The following is a 21271-nucleotide window of genomic DNA, read 5'->3' on the forward strand; positions in this document are numbered from 1 at the left end:
CTTCAAGCACCAATACCTGCTCCATCTCTTGGGACCATCTTCCGAGAGGCTACCTAATGACTGCTATTCAGTATGCCCAGCTCTCACCTCCCATTAGTCAAAGTTTTATTTTTTTAATACTCCTTTGCTTTTTTTAATACTCCTTTGCTTCCAGGTTGTACACATGTGGACGGCACTTTGTGTCATGTCTCCCTCGGGTGGGCGGTAAGAGGCAGGAGGCACATGGTAAGGGCGTGAGGCTACCAGCTATCAGGTTGCACCTGCGTGAAACGAGTTGGCGGCTACACAACTGGTCACCACAGTGGTGGCTGAAATACGCACAGGAGAAGCCAAGAGAATCTGATGTGCTAATTTAAATGTTTCTGATACAATTATTATATCTCCTTATTCAGATGAGGAAACTCAGGCATGAAGAACTGAAGTACTTCACACAGGTTTCAGAAGAGATGAGCAAAACTAGGCAGTCTGGCTCCAGAATGTTCTCTTTATCACTGAGCTCTCAAGCACCTACAGATGAACTGCAATTACCCTGAAGTCTGCCAGCTGCCTCGCTGCAGCTGCCACATTTGAGCTACAATAGCTGTGAGCTGGTTGGAAAACCAGTCAGTGTAAGAAAATAAATATCACAGATAATGCTCACCATGCAATGCAAAGAGGATACGGCAAGAGAGGGCTTCAGTGCTCAAAACAGTGCAAGTGAATCAGTTAGTCACTGACACTCCACCAAAGAGAGACAATGAAACCACCCCCATGGCCAACACATAAGAAATCTGGCTCAAAAGAGCGGAAATAAATGAAAGAGAGACTAAAAAAGACAAAGAGAAAAGATCAATGAAACTAAGAACTGGTTTTTAAAAAGATAAACAGAACAGACAAACCTTTAGCTAGACTCACCAAGAAAAAAAGGGAGAGGACTCAAAATCAGAAAAGGAAGAGAGGGAGGGAAGGGGGGAGGGAAGGAGCAGGGGAGGGAAGGAGAAATCTGGCTCTGATAAGGGTTGGCAAAGAAGAAACAAAGTCGTGTCCATGCTTGTTAATACTCTCACGTATATAAGACCCTGAAGTAAAAGAGGGCAGCCACTAAGAGAGGAAAACATAGCATCCTCTCCTTTGCTCCTCCCTGAATTTGAAAGGGAACTCTATAGGTGACTCCATGGGTTCAGAAAAGGAAGTATCAAAGGTGTATCAAAAACCAGGAAAGTCACTGAAAAAATTCACCCAAACAGAAGCAGAACAAATCAAAACAAACAAGAGACCCAAATCAAAGGGGCTCTAAGACTGCTGAGTGTTCACAGCTTGAAGCTGAGCATTTCCCCTTTCACGATGGGCATTTCTTATGATGTGAAAGATTTAGTTCCCTGAATTCAGGAATTTTGATTTTTTTTTTAAAGCAAAAAATTTAAACTGAACTTGTGTCGTTCCTTCTCCTAACCCTGAAGGCTGGAAGGCCACAAAAGAGAGAAATTCCTGGGTTGGAAGTAAGTGAAAGTCTGGCAAGTAGGCTGAATAGGGGTTGAGCTCTGATTTCTTCTGCATTTCCATTAATTTAAAGTGCTAAGTTGCCTGTTTGCTTTAAAATATGTGTTTGTCCTCTTTGCAGTGGACAAAGATTTTCCTTTAAATAGATTTTTAAATAGATTTTCCTTTGGCTCTGCCAACAATAGCTAGAGAAGGTCCTTTGAGAATCCCATTCTTAGTCTTAAAAAAATACACTCTTCTCCCTGCCCCAAACACATAAACAGGCCTGGAAGCAGTATCTCTCACTTCTTCCAGGGATCTCCAATCTATCAAAAATAATAAATCTCTCAGGAAGAAAACAGAGCTGGTCAGGGAAATAATTCTCCCAGCTCATTTCTGTTTGTTCATGATGTGATCACCAAATATCAAGTCCCTTTTTTGGGATCAGCAGACAGATAGGTCAAGGGCTGAACACCCTAATGTCTACCCCATGGCCAGGCACAACAGGGACAACTAGGAACTAGGCAAACCGAAGAAGGCATGCCCAGGGGGATGTGGTGTGGCCCTCACTTGCTTCCAGCCAATTGCTAGCAAGGAGATCTGAATTTTTCCAAGTAAAATGACCCCTGTTAAAAATGTTGGAAACCTGTCCAAATTTTTAAAACAGCGATGTGGGGGACAACAATACCAAATCGAGCACATGTGTGGGCTGCTCTGGCTAGAGGCCCTTGTTTGCAACCTCTAGGTAAGACACAAAGATAAAGGAAGACAGACTGCCTGTCCCCCGGGAGCTTATGACCTAGTAGGAGTGAGAAGATACGTACCTTGTAAACTGTCCCACAGGTGGAATGTGACACACGTTGAAAGACAGGAATAAGCAAAGGCTATGGGAGTTCAGGAAAGCAAGAGGGCACCTGAGGCAGAAAGGATTCTTGTAGGCAGTGGCATTGGAGCTGAGGCTAAAGAATGAAGTAGACTTTGGCAGGCAGAAGGTCGGGAGGGGCCGTTCCAAACAGAGGGAAAAAAAAGAGAGGGAGCGGGGAAGAGGATAGTTGAGAGATGGTTAAGAGATGCTTCATGCTTCTACCCAACAAATACTCATGCGCGTCCACTGTGCACCATGCAGCAGCTATGCAGTGTGATCTTGAGGGACACAGACGAGGCTGCAAAGTCTGAAAGGGTCCAGTCCGGAGAAGGTCCTGGAGGCCATATCCAGAGTTCTGTCTTAAGAGCAAGGGGAAAGCTGGGGAATCACAAGTTGGGATCCACAGTGTTCCAAGTTCCCCTGCTACAGAGCATGCATTCTGCGGCCTGGCAGGGAGCCAGAGCTCCACCAGCTAGAGCAAGCCAGCAAGAGGCCTTTGCAAACAGCCTGGGGAAGAGATGATGACAGCTCGGACTAGGGACGTAGTGATGGACACGGAAGCAAGTGGACAGATTCAAAAGATAGTGAGGGGGCTCCCCTGGTGGCGCAGTGGTTGAGAGTCCGCCTGCTGATGCAGGGAGCGCGGGTTCGTGCCCCGGTCCGGGAGGATCCCGCGTGCCGCGGGGCGGCTGGGCCCGTGAGCCATGGCCGCTGGGCCTGCGCGTCCGGAGCCTGTGCTCCGTGGCGGGAGAGGCCACGGCAGGGAGAGGCCCGCGTACCGAAAAAAAAAAAAAAAAAAAAAAAGATAGTGAGGGGTTAAAATCACCAGAACTATCGGTCCAGGGTAGGAGTCAGTGAGGCAGAAGCCAAATGGACCTGGAGAATGTGGTCAACGTGGCTCTGGGGGGCTATCAGGCCACAACACCCGTGGCCCGGCAGCCAAGCAATTCTGTGCCAGCAGCCGTGGGTGTCTCGTGGTTACTAGAGAAAAGAAAGGTTCCGAAGCCAGGGTGTATGGCCAAGGGAAGGCTGCCAGAGAAGTTCACCGGAGCTTTCCATCTTAGAAAGACATCATCTCAAAAGTACTGTTTTCTTTTAAATGTGCTTTGTAAAATTCCACGGCTATTTTGTTTGGACTACTCTTGATGGCAAGGAAATAAGAAGCGCTTCTCGTATGTTCAACAGCTCTCCAGTAAGCTAAATCTTATCGTCTAGACTTGGGATGGAGGAAGAAGGCATAGTAGAGTATGTATAAGATATATGCTAATGCCAAGTAGTCACTTCCTTTTATTTGGACCCTTTCTTGAGAACTTTAAGGGATGCTAGTTAACTACCAGGGCCCATCCTCCTTGGTGCCAAAGCCTAGCAATGATTCTTTTTTTTTAATAACCACAGGCATCTTTACATGAACCCAATTCACTCTGCATCTAGATCATGAAGGAAATGTGAATACGTCCTTCCTGACTTGCAGGGATGCCTGGAAGTACTCAAACTCCAGTCACAGGACGGAGAAAACAGCCAAGCCACTGGATGTTCAACCATGGATAACTTACAGCAATGGAGTCTACCTATTATTTTGATAAGGTGTCACTTGTATGCCAAGCCTTTGCCCCACAATATTCCTTCCTGATCCTTGCAATCTACAGAATTTTGTCCTTTTGGGAAAGTCACACGTAACAGATTATCCAAGTAAACATTAAGCAATTGGGTAATGAAAAGAACAGTAGAGAATCAGCAAGTGGCAATGGGACTCAAGTTGATTTTGCCCTCTTCATTTCTCTCTCTCACCCTCCATCCCCACAAATCTTGGTGTTTCAGGGTATATGTGCCCACATGGCAGGTGTATTCATCTCCCCTCCCAAATTGGTCTTGTCCCACATGTCCTGATCGAGTTAGCACACCATGCAAAGATCATTCAAGAGACTTAATACTCTTGGTTAAACGTTATTTTACCTGGATTACTTGCAGTAGGCACTATGAGTTGCCTACTCAGAGCCCTGCTTTTGTATGGGTATCCATGCCTCCCACAAATGACCCAGGTAAATCCTGTTTGGGGTAAAAAAGTCACAGTGGTCCCATTCCCTTTGCTAGTGAATGCTTCAAACCAATGAGATGTGATAGGAAGTCTATTGGAGAACTTCTGGGAAAAGTGTCATCACATCTCTTAAAAAGAGACTCAGAGAAGAAATACAGTTACCCCTGAACCATACGTCTGCACAGTTGCAAATCCTAATATAACTTTATAGTTGGCCCTCCATATCCGTGGTTCCACACCCATGGATTCAACCATATTGCATTATGCATATAAACAGTGCATACTTATTGGGGAAAAAAAAACCCATGTATAAGTGGACCCCCACAGTGCAAACCCATGCTGCTCAGGGATCAACTGTAATACCTTACTGCCCTGGACAACCGCTCAGGTGCAGATATGCAACACAACATCTTATGATCCTAAAAGGAGCTAGCCAACACAGTGAAGCTGGCTGTGAGCAGGACCATGGAAATAACACAAGTATTTCATGAGCCAAGAAATTAACCAACCCTCAGGACTGATTTTGTGTAATGACACAACAGATTCCCTTATTGTTTAAGCCACTGTGAATTGGATTTTCTGTTTCTTGCAGCCCGAAGCATCTAAAATGATACAATTCTTCTTTGGAGAAGCAAGAAAAGGGCTCTGGCTTCCTGACAACACCAGGCAACAAAGTAGTTGCCTCAAAAAAGAAAAGAGACTAAGATTTATTTCTCAGTAAGTGTTTCGGGAAAACCAGCTGTGAAAAGGTATTGTTAATAGCCATTCCGGATGTATGAAGAGCTCTTTGAAATCCTCCCATGCAGCATAAACACTGTAATAAAGTTCCAATGAGCCACTGTGAATGGTATGTGTGGGGATATACAGCGTACTTGGAGTCATAATAGTATGCAAACATTGGGGAGCTACCATGAAATTAGTCCTTATTACTCATCTACTCTTATTTCCTTCTACAATTATAAGATTGGGAATTTTTTTCTTTTTTTGCCCCCTTTCTATCTGACGAAAACACAGATTCACGTGATTGGAAGGGAAGTCACAAAACCAGGCTCAGAGATGTTGAATGATTTCCACAAGGTCCCAAAGCCAGCTGGGGGCAATTTTCTTTATTATTAAAAATGCTTTGTGTGTGATTTTAAAACAAAGTCATTTGCTGAACACTCAAGTTAATGAAAGGCGAATAATTGTAGAGACATGGGAAATCACAACCAATTTTTTTTAGTAATTTAATTATGCAAATAAAATCTCCTTTTCTGAACTCACTGCTTTGAGTTTCTTCTTCTCTTCTTCTAATAACCTCCTAAATTCCAATCCATTCCTCTCAATACCATTTCTCCCTCCTAGAGAATCCCTGCATATGGCCCATTCTCTAGGCCAGTGGTTCTCAAAAGACTGTTTGCCTGGGAAGTAAATTAAAAATGCAGAGTCCCAGGCAGAGTCCAATTCAGCAGATCAAGGCGGGGGCCCAGCAATGTAAATGTCAATGCAAACAAGCACCCCAGGTGAGTGTAACCATCCTTTGAGGCACATGACTCCAGACTGTATACTAGATTCCAGGTTCCAAATAGAAAACATCTAGTTTTCATAGTAGATTTAAGCTGGGACAACAAAAATATGTGCAGAGTTGCCTATAATTTTTATGTTCCCTCTGAGGTCTGAAACAAATCCAAGAGCTCTGCGATTTGGATGTACCCTGGTAATCATTTGCGTGGAGGTCTGGAGTTTTTATTCTTTCCCCTCTGAATGTATTTCTACTTGGGATTAAATATAAAATGTCTTAACTCTTCCTCCACAGCTAAAGGAAATCAATTTCGTAAAGTGTTTCAAAAGAGTACTTAAAAAAATACACAAAATATCTTCCCTTTGAACCAGATGCCTGGGATGTACAGGGCAAACACAGTAAGTAATGAGAGAAGTAAACACCAGGTTTTCCAGCAGAACCAACCCTGAAACCAAAACTTAGGAAGGAAGCTGACCATTAAGTAAGTAGACCAGAGGAACAATAGCTCAGGCATATCCTTGGGTAAGTCTGAACCTGAGAAAACAGGAATGAAACAGACAAACCCCTTGTCCCAAGTTAACTTTCCCTTCCTGTTCGATTTTAAAATAGGACAGTACTGTAAATGAGAATAGAGAGTTTAGGTAGAATCTTAGAACTCCTCTGGGTGCCAAAACATTTTTTCAAACTGAAGTAAATACTCCTTACTGGATTCAGCAGTGCTCATTTATACTCATCTCCTCCAGGACATTTTAAATCTAGAGGCTCCAGAGACCAAGAACACAGCACGCTGATAACGGGAGTCTGTGTGTTCTACCATCATGACCAACTCACATTACAGTCATGAGAGCTTGTCTATATGTAGACTTCTTAATGATCACATGAACAAAGGAATGCCACCTAACCTCACAGAACCAAAGAAAATCACTGTTAAGTATCAAAGAGAACACACAATGCTCCAGAAATGCTATAAAATAAATACTCCAGCAACAAAATTGGTTTAAATTCTTTAGAAGGCAAAAAGTCAAGGCCGTAGCTTTAACATGCACATTCCAGCTGTACTTCTCCTGGGCTTAGGGACAAAGACTGAACTTAATGGGGTTGGGAGAGAAGAGGGTGGAACCAGAGGGAGAAAGTGAAGGATCCGCCAGGAGATGAACAGGTTCGTTGGTCCAATACCCACCTTAAGGGTTTTGGATTTTTTATTTCTATTTCTTTTTCTTTAGGATTCCTAACAATCCTCAGGGCATTTTAAAAATGGGAAGATTCAGTTCTGGCTTTACTGCATCACCAATGACTCTTGTTCTCTCTCAGTCCAATTAATCTCTCATCACACTGCACAGCCTGAACAGCCTGACTGCCTTCAGCTGCTTCCTATCCCTTCTCTAGCTGCTCCCAGAAGCCATGGAGGCCTCCCTAAGACCCAGTGGGCATTAAACAGTCAGCAGCATCGCCACACATGCTTGGCTGGATGATGTACCTGGAACTTCCTCTGTTTGGGTGCAGGCCCTTCAAGTGTGCAACTAAGATCTAAGCCAGCTTTCCCGTTTCACAAATGCCTGACTGGGTTTGTGTGGAACAGGCACCACACCGTCATGTCAGAGCATCTGGAGTTACTTTTTAAAGCCCAGTTCCCATTATTTTAAACACACTCATCAGGATTCTTTGACATTTGCGGGGGAGGTGCATATACTCCTTGAAAATTTGCATGTTCTCAGCTACACTTAATTGTTTCTAAACATGCAGTTCAGAGATGGCACGGCAAGAAAAAACATGTGACCTGGAATGGAGCAACCCTTTACTCAGCCTAACTGCTTCTCACCAGCATGCAAAACTCTTGTTCCTTCATCATTAAGACCTATGGAAATCTTTATGGTAACATCTATACTCTCTCTCCAAAATATCAAGTGCTTGGTAGAAACATGAAAACAAATCATCATCTCCCTCGGCAGAGTATCAAATTATCCCAGACATGACTTAACGCCAGAACAAAGTGTGGGTAGGCGCTGAAATTATAACACGTCAGTTCCACAGCATGTAGAGTTTAACAATTTAGGTTAACTGTTATAGTCTGTCTTTTCTTATGCGCTAGTCTCCAATAAAGAACATCCATCAAAGTTAAGAGAAGGTTAGAACATCCACACATGTAGTGCCTGATACAGCAAGGGGTATCATCAGCAAGGCCAATCCAAAGCAGCTCAGGCAACAGTAAATACACAAAAAATCCAAACCATTCCAAGAGTATAAATATCCCGAGCAGGAAAATCAGGCCCCCACTGACTTTCTTTGATTCTCCTCTATTCTTCATACTTCTTCAAAGGCTTTAATATATGTAACATTTAAAATCAATGACATTATAGAGAAGGGGGAGCCTACTATCCATATTTGACAGATGAAGAAACTAAGGAATCGAGGGGTCAGTGGCTTGTCCAGGGCTAGTTAAGTCGCTTGTTAAGAACAGAATCAACTCTAGAAGCCAGGCCTCTTTATTCCAAATCCAAGGTCTGTAAACTTGTAACATATTCCTGTTTGCTCTTAATCATCACAAGAACATGTAACTCCTGAAAAATCTGTTTGGTGACCTGGTATCATGGAGGACACACTCCTATTGGCCTTGATCATCACAAGAACACAACCCCCCCTGCAAACTCTGCCTGGTGGCCTGGTGGCCTGGGCACCTCCCCAGCCTCCACTGCAAAGCCCATCTGGTATGTGCTGCTGTTACCCACTGCAGTTAATATTTCCCACATTTCTTTCCTGAGCCTCCGGCATACCTGATGCAACAGTGGGAGAAGGAAACATAAGCAGAACTGAGACCAGCTTTAGTGCTAAGATAAGAACTTTCCAGGGTTGAGAGAAAGGCCAGCAACAGTCTTAAACCTACTTTGCCAAGTGGTTCATGAGCAGCTGTAACATCTGCCTATTTTTCTCTGGGAGCCGATGAACAAGGCTGTGGATTTCAGAGACCCGTGACTCCTGGTTCTCCAGCTCTGTGAAGGAAGGAGGGAGGCAATACTGGATCAGGGCCTCAGTTAAACCAGTTTATAAGACAAAAATCAGAGGAAACCAAATGTTGGGAACAAGAGACTGAGGATTTCTCAGAGGTATAAGATCCTGTTCTGTGTACTTGTGACTAGACTGAGTAGATCTAAAAGTGCTTTTAATGCTGCTTTCCGTAACAGAGTTCATTAAGAAACATGACTGATCTCACTTAAAAAATCAGAAATTACCTTCTGAGACCAACAGGCATCAAAAAGTTGAGGTTCTCAGCAAGGGACTTGTAGCAAGTCAGTTAACACTTCTGGGCCTCCATTTTCCCTTCTAGCCAGTGCCTAACACGGTGATAGGTATGTGGCCGGTGCCCGATAAATGTTTGTTAAATAAAGATGTGAACAAGCAACTATGAAAAACAAATGACCGTCAGAAAGTTCACGCCAAAATGATGACGTGATGAAATGGAGCCAGTCAACTGCATACTTGGAGCAGGAACAAACTCGGGAGCAGCTGGCTATACAGAGTGGCAGCTTCGTTTCAAGGAAGGAAGGAACTTTATGTACTCGTCAAGGGATAAACAAATTGTACATGAACAGCCTTGCAAGGGTCTCAAATATCAAAATAACACCTCGAGACAGCATCAAAGATATCAAGGGAAATGTACAGTTATTCTCAAGTCATGTGTGACAACCAGCCTGGGAGAAGAAAGGAATGGCAGATAAAATAAGGAAATGTTTCTGCCAACCTATAACCTAAATCACGGACTGTCACGTTCCCTTGGTTGAACTTGGGTACGTGGCTTCGTTTCTCTGGGAAGTACATTGATGGCACTCATCACACCTATTTATAGAACTGAGGTGAGGTTTAATTAGAGAATGGTTGCTATGGGTTTGGAATTTCTCAGAGAAAGAAATCACATAAACAGCATCTTCACTTCCAGCTTTCTCCCAGGTCTTTCTCCTGCTTTACGGGGACAGCTGTGTGTGGATAAGGCCACCAGAACAGAGGTACTCCTAAATTAGGCCAGTAGTAGCTACCAGGGTAAACAAACTCTGACGGCTTAAAGGAAACAGGGAGAGGCACAGGCTATGGACATAATAGCACGGTGGGGATTCATGCCAGACTTAAATCTGATAGAGAATCTTACTGCCCCTTACAGGTGGCCTGCCCCACATAGACAGAGTCCAGTATACTTAGGGTGGCTTGCACCTAAACCCTATGTATTTTAATACCAGTAATATGGCGCTCAGGGCTTAGATGATATAGCTGAAGAAAGATCAGAAGCTATAAATGCAAGCCATGATGGAAAGAGGACTGGGAAGTTATACAAATGGTGCCAGATTCAGGGAAATACGTCCGATGCTCAATTTAGGTAATGGGCAGAGTCTGATTCATTCCGAAAAATGCTACTCCAGGGCTGGAAAAAACCCAAGGAGTTAGAACTCCAATAATCAAAATGAGAAAGGCAAACTTGCTTTTCTCACCTCTCTGTCATCCCCAAACTCACTTCTGACGTTTTTCCCCTCGACTGTAAATTCAACGTGCTAACAAGGCCCTTAGCAATCTGACTTGGTTTCGCTTTTATTCTGTGACAGTCTCATGAGTGTTTATGTGGGTAGTTTACACGCAGACTACGAGGGATTAGGTAACACTTACTTTGGGACACTGACTGTTCTTTGAAATAGAAAAATCTATTCCTTTCCCCTTAAAAATGTGGTGAAAAGAAAACTTACTTGCTGCTTTGATGAAACTTCTTTGAAACTGGTACATCATGAGTGGTCCTGGAAGCATTCTGAAATAAAAGGATACACACTAGTCAGCTTAATGAAAACAATCCTATTCTCGCTACCTAGCAGCCTAGAGGCGGCCAGACTGTATTACATTTCTCAAAGACAAAGATCACAGGCAAACAACAGCAACTCAGTTTAGTCCAACTTAGTTTCCCTTTGGAAAGGGTCCTGAGATTTCACCTGAAATGTTCATTCTTTCTCCTTTTTTTTTTTTTATTTTTATTTATTTATTTATTTGCAGTACGTGGGCCTCTCACTGCTGTGGCCTCTCCCGTTGTGGAGCACAGGCTCCGGACGCACAGGCTCAGCGGCCATGGCTCACGGGCCCAGCCACCCCGCGGTATGTGGGATCTTCCCGGACCGGGGTACGAACCCGTGTCCCCTGCATCGGCAGGCAGACTCTCAACCACTGCGCCACCAGGGAAGCCCTCTTTCTCCTTTTTAAGGGAATGGATACAACTTACGTCTCATAGAGTCACAACCAGAAAAGTGCTAATGCAAAAGTCTACCACAAACTGAGAGATTTCCTTTTCAGTCAGTGACTCGCCCTCCACAAGAGCATTTTAAGATGTGTCTGAGAAACAGGCAACTAACCCAACATTTGCAATCACCTGCTCTTAAACTCTCGTCTTCCCGGCACCTTAGGCACTTCATCTGGATACACTATGCAAGACCTTTGTAGATGTTTTTGTGGCAAATTCACTATGGAGTGTTGCTCCAGAATGCCAAAGGACTAGAATCCTTAATATTAGGCATGATACAGTCAAATTTTATCTGCTATTTAAAATATATTTATATTTTATACTTATTGTCCATGAGCTAATCAATATCAACATGCACAAATAAGTACCAAATACAAACCTCTACCATTTGGTTTTGTGTAAACTACTATGGTAGTATTTGGGATATGTATATGTTTTATGAATATGTTTAACTGTAAACTTGAGGGTTTTTTTACTGATAGTCTAAATGATAAGCTTCTCAACAGACGATCCATGAGTCTTGGTTCAGATTTTATTTTATTCTCATCGGATCCCCTGATTCAACTCTTAGTCATCACTTGCATGACATCTCACTCTTGACTCCAAGAGCCTTCCAGCAATTCCCCAACAGCCAATAAAACCTGCATCACCAATTCCTTTTCTGTGGCTTTCGAGACAACTAAATCTTGACAAACCTGTACAAAGGCTTATGCAATTCGTGATTATAGTTCTCTTCTTTGTTTAAGACTAGACCCCCACTTTCCTGTGTGAGAAGAACTACAGTGGAGAACTATCATACTCCTATACTTCACATCCAGCATGGCTTTCAGTCTACTCGGGAAACTGAGATGTGAGCAGCTGGTCAATCACCCACTCCCTTAATAACCAAGGGAGGGGTGGGAGGTAGCAGGAATATTACACGTATTATTACAAGGAAAGCAGTCTCCTCTCCAATGAAGTCATATTCTCCAATCTAAGCAGAAGGAATCAAAAAGGAGCGCCATAAAGTTCTCATTTTTGAGGAGCAATGTCAGCAGTATACTCTGTCTGTGCAAGGCGCAGAGCTCCCCAAATACGTAGGGTATGTAATCACGCATTCTCAACAGAATAGGATACGCAATCCCTTGTTTTTTTAGCAGATTATTCGGGGATTGCAGGGAATTCCACATTTGAGGTTCTGTTAAAGGCTAATCATCATAGTGGCTTCTCAAAAAGAGCAAAGCCTCCTAAATCACTCATAGCACCACTGCACGATGGCAACCCATCAACTAGGGATGATTTATAATCGGTTTGACCAGCTGAGCTAATTGCACCCACACATAAGCTGTTTCCACATCTCAAACACCCACCCAACAGCTCTCTGGAGGCTGAAAATAAAACTTTCTTCCTGATTGCATGACAACAAGCTGGCATCATGCACCGCAAATGGAAAGTCCCTACCTTAGGTAGGTTTTCAAAGCACTAGTGATGGTCTTTATCTCCCACTCGGCGCAGATATCCGTTTCTGTTTCAGAAGCTGTTTTGGGGTCTAAAATGAAGAAAAGACAACGGGTAAAACAGAGCAGAAAATACAGCTAAACACCAAGCATACATAAAAGCATTCACTCCCTACTAAACAAAGAAATCCAAAGTAAAAAAGGACACCTAGTTTTTCCTCATTAAATTAGAAAAATGTTTACAAATCCAAATATTTACTGCTGGCAAAAATGCAATGAAACTAATCCTCTAAGAAACTGCTGGAAGCAGATGAGATAAATGCAACAGATTTGAAAAGCAATTTGGCAATACGTATCAAGTCCTAAAAAGGTTTAGACACTTTGAAGCCGTAATCCCACTTCCCACAACCCATCCTCAGGAAATAAGATAAGGCATGAGAAAGTTACACACATCCCAAATGTTCAACATACACTGCTCTTGAAAACAGCAGAACAATTTTTTTTTTTTTTGGAGCAGAACAAATTTTAAAAGAACAACCTATACAGCCCATGATAGAATGATTAAGTTCATCATGGTATATTCCTGATGGAATATCATGTTGCATTTACATGATAATGATAACTATATAGCAAAATGGAAAATGCCTGAATTATCATGTAATGTCAAGCAAAAAAAAAAAAAAAGATTTAAAAGTTTGTGAGAAACTCAAATGAACAAAGGCTGAAAGGAAATACTCTACATTGAAAAGAGTGGTGAGGTTAGAGTGGTAGAATTGTGGGTTTTATATTTTCTAAACTATGACTTGATTCCATTACTTATCTATTTTAAATGGCCCTAAACCAAGACGTGCAATAAAACCACCATAAAGATATCAACTCCTGATCATTTCTTCCTTTGTTTCCTCTTGTGTGGACTTCCAAACAAATGTGCGTATTTCAGATAAATGTGTACTGTAAAAGAGAAATAATCCTTGCAGTCGTTCTGAGCGGCACACAGGCAGGCGAGAGTACGAGGCAGAGGCTGAACTGTTTCACAAACCAGCAGACCTCAGTCTTCTGGCTGGCGAGGTGGTTGGAAGTAGAGGCTCTCAGGGCAGTGAAGGGGGAATCCAGCTTCCGGCGATGTGCCTCCCAGCTCCCGTTCCTCTTTTCAGCTGGGCTGCTACCCTTTTCTCACACCTACTCAGGGGAGGCCCCACCCTTCCAGGGGTGGGGAATGAGATGTCTCTAGACCCCGGGACTGGTTCAAGGTGGTCCAAGACTGGGCAGCATGCAATCCAGGACTTATCCAGGACTTTTCCAGGACAGGGGAAAAGACACCTGCTGTCTCCTGCTGTGCTTGCACTGGGAGGTTATACTGCTGCTCTAGGTGCCACAGCGTGAAGCGTGAGAGGAGAGCCTGACAGACACAGCCAAGGTGAGAGAGGCAGAGAGAGCAGGTCTGGGTGACATGGTTTGAGCCCTTGCGTCTCGCCATGCCTTTTTAATCACGTAAGCCAATAAATTCCCTTTTTCCTTAAGCTAGTTGAGGTCAGGTTTTCTGTTTTTTATAATTCAGAGGTCTAAATGATACAGTAGAGACAGCCACCAGACTGTCTCTTTCTGGACAGTCTCTGAGAAGAAAGAGGTTCCTTCTGCAGGGCTCACAGCCTTTCAGCTGGGAAGGAGAATGAGTCACAGGTGGGCACAATACATTTTCTATTAACTGGGAAAGAACCCACTTTCATCCTAGTAGGAAGAGGCCAAATAATCATGAGTGGCTTAAGGATTTAGGCCCTAATCCCCATGTAAGGACACAAATCCAGCTGGTACCTACTGCTCTCTGTGTGTTCCCCTAACAAACAATGCAAGATGAGAGGATAGGGCCCTGGTTCAATAAGTGTTTGGTTCCTAATGGCAGCATGGCTGTTTGTTTGCAGGTGATCCTGGGCAATAATGAAGCCTGTCTTGTCATATGAAACAAACAAGGAAGAACCTAAAGAACATGATTTTATTTCTGGGGCCATAGAATTGTGAACTCCAGAGTTCAGTCACAGCAAATTTCTGAAAAGTAACAAAGTATGGTTTTCCAAATATCCAAAACCTCTCCAGCTTTCATTCTTTTCTTGCTTTGCCATGTCCCACTCCTTTAATGGTTTCTTCCTGTGGAAGTGTATGTACCAAAAAACTTTGCTTAATGTGACCTTTTTCCCTCTGCATCTCCAAGAAGCATGGAGAGCTGCCATAGTTTGTGGTTCCTGGACACGAGACAAATGTTACTGTACATTTTTCTGTGGCACAAATCAACTTCTACCCAAGAAGAGTGAACGGACACTAAACAAGCAGCATTTGGCAGGTCTGGGAGTTGTGAACTGTTCCATGAACCACATTTAGCAAACTAATGATTAGCTTCCACTTATACAGGCTCTGTAACCATAGGAATATTGTACAACATTACAGAGAGGAGAGTCAAATTACAGCCCGGCTAAAGGGGTTTTTATAGCACTGATGAGGCAAGGGTTCGTAACTTAAGCACGTCCATTTTAATTCATTTAATGTCCAAACTAAATTGAATACAGCCTCCCAAGCTACCCCGTTTTCAGAAACTGTTGCCAATTGCCATCCCTCCCTATCGATGCTCCCTTCACTTACAGAAGCTTCCTGGCATACGATGCAGAGACATATTTGACAATTTTCTTCAGAACTCAGTACGTATCTCCTAACCGGGACACTTGACTATGGTGGACCTAGTAACACTGACCAGAGCTAGAGGAGCAGTCCAATGTACAAAAAGGTATCACGGGGATACAGCGAAATGAGTGCATTTCCTCCACGAGCTACTCCCACGTGAATTCAGAAAAACAGGAGATGTGGACTGGAAGTGGTGGTTACAAGGGGAAGTAGTCTTAGAAATGTCACACTGGATCAGACAAGACCCAGGTCCACTGTTGTGCTCCTGACAGAGACACTAAGGACCTTCTGGAGGAAGGGATTAGGAAAGTCGCCTATGTACTCCTACTCTCCTAATGACACACTATAATGTATCAAAATTAAAGTGGATGTGCCCTGAACCAAGACAGCGGCGTAGAAGGACGTGCTCTCACTCCCTCTTGCAAGAACAACCAGAATCACAACTAGCTGCTGGACAATCATCGACAGGAAGACACTAGAACTCACCAAAAAAGATACCCCACATCAAAAGACAAAGGAGAAGCCACAATGAGACCGTAGGAGGGGCGCAATCACAGTAAAATCAAATCCCGTAACTGCTGGGTGGGTGACTCACAGACTGGAGAACACTTATACCACAGAAGGCCACCCACTGGAGTGAAGGTCCTGAGCCCCACGTCAGGCTTCCCAACCTGGGGGTCTGGCAACGGAAAGAGGAATTCCTAGAGAATCAGACTTTGAAGGCTAGGGGGATTTGACTGCAGGACTTCGACAGGACTGGGGGAAACAGAGACTCCACTCTTGGAGGACACACACAAAGTAGTGTGCGCATCGGGACCTAGGGGAAGGAGCAGTGACCCCAAGGGAGACTGAACCAGACCTACCTGCTAGTGTTGGAGGGTCTCCTGCAGAGGCGGGGGGGCTGCAGCTCACTGTGGGGACTCGGACACTGGCAGAAGAATTTCTGGGAAGTACTCCTTGGCGAGAGCCCTCCCAGAGTCCGCCATTAGCCCCACCGAAGTGCCCAGGTAGGCTCCAGTGTTGGGTTGCCTTGGGCCAAACAACCAAAAGGGAGGGAACCCAGCCCCACCCATCAAAAGTCAAGCGGATTAAAGTTTAACTGAGCTCTGCCCACCAGAGCAACACCCAGCTCTACCCACCAACAGTCCCTACCATCAGGAAACTTGCACAAGCCTCTTAGATAGCTGCATCCACCAGAAGGCAAACAGCAGAAGCAAGAAGAACTAAAATCCTGCAGCCTGGAGAACAAAAACCCCATTCACAGAAAGACAGACAAGATGAAAAGGCAGAGGGCTATCTACCAGACGAAGGAACAAGATAAAACCCAGGAAAGGGCTTCCCTCATGGTGCAGTGGTTGAGAGTCCGCCTGCTGATGCAGGGGACTCGGGTTCGTGCCCCGGTCCGGGAAGATCCCACATGCCGCGGAGCGGCTGGGCCCGTGAGCCGTGGCCGCTGAGCCTGCGCGTCCGGAGCCTGTGCTCCGCAACGGGAGAGGCCATAACAGTGAGAGGCCTGCGTACCGCAAAAAAAAAAAACAAAAAACAAAACCCAGGAAAAACAACTAAATGAAGTGGAGATAGGCAACTTTCCAGAAAAAGAATTCAGAATAATGATAGTGAAGATGATCCAGGACCTCAGAAAAAGAATGGAGGCAAAGATCGAGAAGATGCAAATGTTTAAGAAAGACCTAGAAGAATTAAAGAACAAACAAACAGAGATGAACAATACAATAACTGAAATGAAAACTACACTAAAAGGAATCAATAGCAGAATAACTGAGGCAGAAGAACGGATAAGTGACCTGAAAGCCAGAATGGTGGAATTCACTGCTGCGGAACAGGATAAAGAAAAAGAAGGAAAAGAAATGAAGACAGCCTAAGAGACCTCTGCGACAACGTTAAACGCACCAAAATTCGAATTATAGGGGTCCCAGAAAAAGAAGAGAGAGAGAAAGGACCCAAGGAAATATTTGAAGAGATTATAGTAGAAAACTTCGCTAACATGGGGAAGGAAATAGCCACCCTAGTCCAGGAAGTGCAGAGAGTCCCATACAGGATACACTCAAGGAGAAACATGCCGAGACACATAGTAATCGAATTGGCAAAAATTAAACACAAAGAAAAATTATTGAAAGCAGCAAGGGAAAAACGACAAATAACATACAAGGGAACTCCCATAAGGCTAACAGCTGATTTCTCAACAGAAGCTCTACAAGCCAGAAGGGAGTGGCATGATATACTTAAAGTGATGAAAGGGAAGAACCTACAACCAAGATTACTGTACTGTTCAAGGATCTCATTCAGACTCGATGGAGAAATCAAAAGCTTTACAGACAAGCAAAAGCTAAGAGAATTCAGCACCACCAAACCAGCTCTACAAAAAATGCTAAAGGAACTTCTCTAAGTGGGAAACACAAGAGAAGAAAAGGACCTACAAAAACAAACCCAAGACAATTAAGAAAATGGTAACAGGAACATACATATCGATAATTACCTCAAACGTGAATGGATTAAATGCTCCAACCAAAAGACACAGGCTCGCTGAATGGAGACAAAAACAAGACCCATATATATGCTGTCTACAACAGAACCACTTCAGACCTAGGGACACACAGAGACTGAAAGTGAGGGGATGGAAAAAGAAATTCCATGCAAATGGAAATCAAAAGAAAGTTGGAGTAGCAATACTCATATCAGATAAAATAGACCTTAAAATAAAGAATGTTACAAGAGACAAGGAAGGACACTATATAATGATCAAGGGGGTCAATGCAAGAAGAAGATATAACAATTATAAATATATATGCAACCAAAATAGGAGCACCACAATACATAAGGCAACTGCTAACAGCTATACAAGAGGAAACCGACAGTAACACAATAATAGTGGGGGACTTTAACACCTCATTTACACCAATGGACAGATCATCCAAAATGAAAATAAATAAGGAAACATAAGATTTAAATGACACAACAGATGAGACAGATTTAATTGATATTTATAGGACGTTGCATCCAAAAACAGCAGATTACACTTTCTTCTCAAGTGTGCACAGAACATTATCCAGGACAGATGACATCTTGGGTCACAAATCAAGCCCCAGTAAATTTAAGAAAACTGAAATCATATCAAGCATCTTTTCTGACCACAACGCTATAACAGTAGATACCAATCACAGGAAAAAACCTGTAAAAAATAGAAACACATAGAGGCTAAACAATACGTTACTAAATAACCAAGAGATCACTGAAAATCAAAGAGAAAATCAAAAAATACCTAGAGACAAATGACAGTGAAAACACGACGATCCAAAACCTATGGGATGCAGCAAAAGCAGTTCTAAGACGGAAGTTTATAGCTATACAAGCCTACCTCAAGAAACAAGAAAAATCTCAAATAAACAATCTAACCTTACACCTAAAGGAATTAAAGAACAAACAAATCCCAAGTTAGTAGAAGGAAAGAAATCATAAAGATCAGAGCAGAAATAAATGAAATAGAAACAAAGAAACAATAGCAAAGATAAATAAAACTAAAAGCTGGTTCTTTGAGAAGATAAACAGAATTGATAAACCACTAGACAGACTCACCAAGAAAGAGAGGGAGAGGACTCAAATCAATAAAATTAGAAATGAAAAAGGAGAAGTTACAACAAACACCACAGAAATACAAAGCATCCTAAGAGACTACTACAAGCAACTCTATGCCAATAATATGGACAACTTGGAAGAAACGGACAAATTCTGAGACAGGTATAACCTTCTGAGACTGAACCAGGGAGAAACAGAAAATATGAACAGACCAATCACAAGTAATGAAATTGAAACTGTGATTAAAATTCTTCCAACAAACAAAAGTCTAGGAGCAGATGGCTTCACAGGTGAATTCTATCAAACATTTAGAGAAGAGCTAACACCCATCCTTCTCAAACTCTTCTAAAAAACTGTGGAGGAAGGAATACTCCCAGACTCATTTTATGAGGCCACCAACACTCTGATACCAAAAACAGACAAAGACACTACAAGAAAAGAAAATTATAGAACAATATCTTTGACGAATATAGATGCAAAAATCCTCAACAAAATACTAGCAAACGGAATCCAACAACACATCAAAAGGATCATATACCATGATCTAGTGGGATTTATCCCTGGGATTCAAGGATTCTTCAATATATACAAATTAATCAATGTGATACACCATATTAAGAAAATGAAGAAAAACCATATAATCATCTCAATAGATATAGAAAAAGCTTTTGACAAAATTCAACACCCATTTACAATAAAAACTCTCCAGAAAGTGGGCATAGAGGGAACCTACCTCAACATAATAAAGGCCATATACGACAAACCCACAGCAAACATCATTCTCAATGGTGAAAAACTGAAAACATTTCCTCTAAGATCAGGAACAAGACAAGAATGTCCACTCTCACCACTATTATTCAACATAGTTTTGGAAGTCCTAGCCATGGCAATCAGAGAAGAAAAAGAAATAAAAGGAATACAAATTGGAAAAGAAGAAGTAAAGTTGTCACTGTTTGCAGATGACATGATACTATACATACAGAATCCTAAAGATGCCACCAGAAAACTACTAGAGCTAATCAATGAATGTGGTAAAGTTGCAGGATACAAAATTAATGCACAGAAATCTCTTGCATTCCTATACACTAATGATGAAAAATCTGAAAGAGAAATTAAGGAAACACTCCCATTTACCACTGCATCAAGAAGAATAAAATACCTAGGAATAAACCTACCTAGGGAGACAAAAGACCTGTATGCAGAAAACTATAAGATACTGATGAAAGAAATTAAAGATGATACCAACAGATGGAGAGATATACCATGTTCTTGGATTGGAAGAATCAATAATGTGAAAATAACTATACTACCCAAAGCAATCTACAGATTCAATGCAATCCCTATCAAACTACCAATGGCATTTTTTATAGAACTAGAATAAAAAATCTTAAAATGTGTATGGAGACAAAAAAGACCCCAAATAGCCAAAGCAGTCTTGAGGGAAAGAAACAGAGCTGGAGGAATCAGACTCCCTGACTTCAGACTATACTACAAAGCTACAGTAATCAAGACAATATGGTACTGGCACAAAAACAGAAATATAGATCAATGGAACAAGATTGAAAGCCCAGAGATAAACCCACGCACCTATGGTCAACTAATCTATGACAAAGAGGCAACGATATGCAATGGAGAAAAGCCAGTCTCTTCAGTAACTGGTTCTGGGAAAACTGGACAGCTACATGTAAAAGAATGAAATTAGAACACTCCCTAACACCATACACAAAAATAAACTCAAAATGGATTCGAGAGCTAAATGTAAGACTGGACACTATAAAACTCTTAGAGGAAAACATAGGAAGAACAATCTTTGACATAAATTACAGCAACATCTTTTTTGATCCACCTCCTATATAATAGAAATAAAAACAAAAATAAACAAATGGGATGTAATGAAACTTCAAAGCTTTTGCACAGCAAAGGAAACCATAAACAAGACAAAAAGACAACCCTCAGAATGGGAAAAAATATTTGCAAACGAATCAACAGACAAAGGATTAATCTCCAAAATATATACACAGCTCCTGCAGCTCAATATTAAAAAGACAAACAACCCAATCCAAAAATGGGCAGAAGACCTAAATAGACATTTCTCTAAAGAAGACAAACAGATGGCCAAGAAGCACATGAAAAGATGCTCAACATCACTAATTATTAGAGAAATGCAAATCAAAACTACAATGAGGTATCACCTCACACCACTTAGAATGGGCATCATCAGAAAATCTACAAACAACAAACGCTGGAGAGGGTGTGGAGAAAAGGGAACCCTCTTGCATTGTTGGTAGGAATGTAAATTGATACAGCCACTATGGAGAACAGTTTGGAGGTTCCTTAAAAAGCTAAAAATAATATTACCATATGATCCAGCAATCCCACTACTGGGCATATACCCAGAGAAAACCATAATTCAAAATGACACATGCACCCCGATGTTCACTGCAGCACTATT

General features: G+C 42.4%; 1 protein-coding gene across 5 annotated transcripts in view; it reads right to left on the minus strand.

Annotated features, from left to right (window-relative positions):
- ARHGAP26 (Rho GTPase activating protein 26) overlaps positions 1-21271 on the minus strand; it is a 483828-nt gene that overhangs the window by 171903 nt on the left and 290654 nt on the right. For all 5 annotated transcript variants that reach the window (XR_003427757.1, XM_027081740.1, XM_027081743.1 and 2 more), the window contains exons 15-17: positions 12563-12650; positions 10584-10642; positions 8741-8846 (exon numbers count right to left, since the gene is read on the minus strand). Coding sequence is in view for 4 of the 5 variants with exons in the window: in XM_027081740.1 (XP_026937541.1) it covers positions 8741-8846; positions 10584-10642; positions 12563-12650 (253 nt within the window). In the remaining variant the exon portion in view is untranslated. The remainder of the gene's footprint in view (positions 1-8740; positions 8847-10583; positions 10643-12562; positions 12651-21271) is intronic.

The sequence above is a fragment of the Aethalodelphis obliquidens genome, unplaced genomic scaffold (assembly GCF_003676395.1).
Source record: "Aethalodelphis obliquidens isolate GAN/ISIS:26980383/991018 unplaced genomic scaffold, ASM367639v1 scaffold45, whole genome shotgun sequence".
Taxonomy (NCBI): Eukaryota; Metazoa; Chordata; class Mammalia; order Artiodactyla; family Delphinidae; genus Aethalodelphis; species Aethalodelphis obliquidens.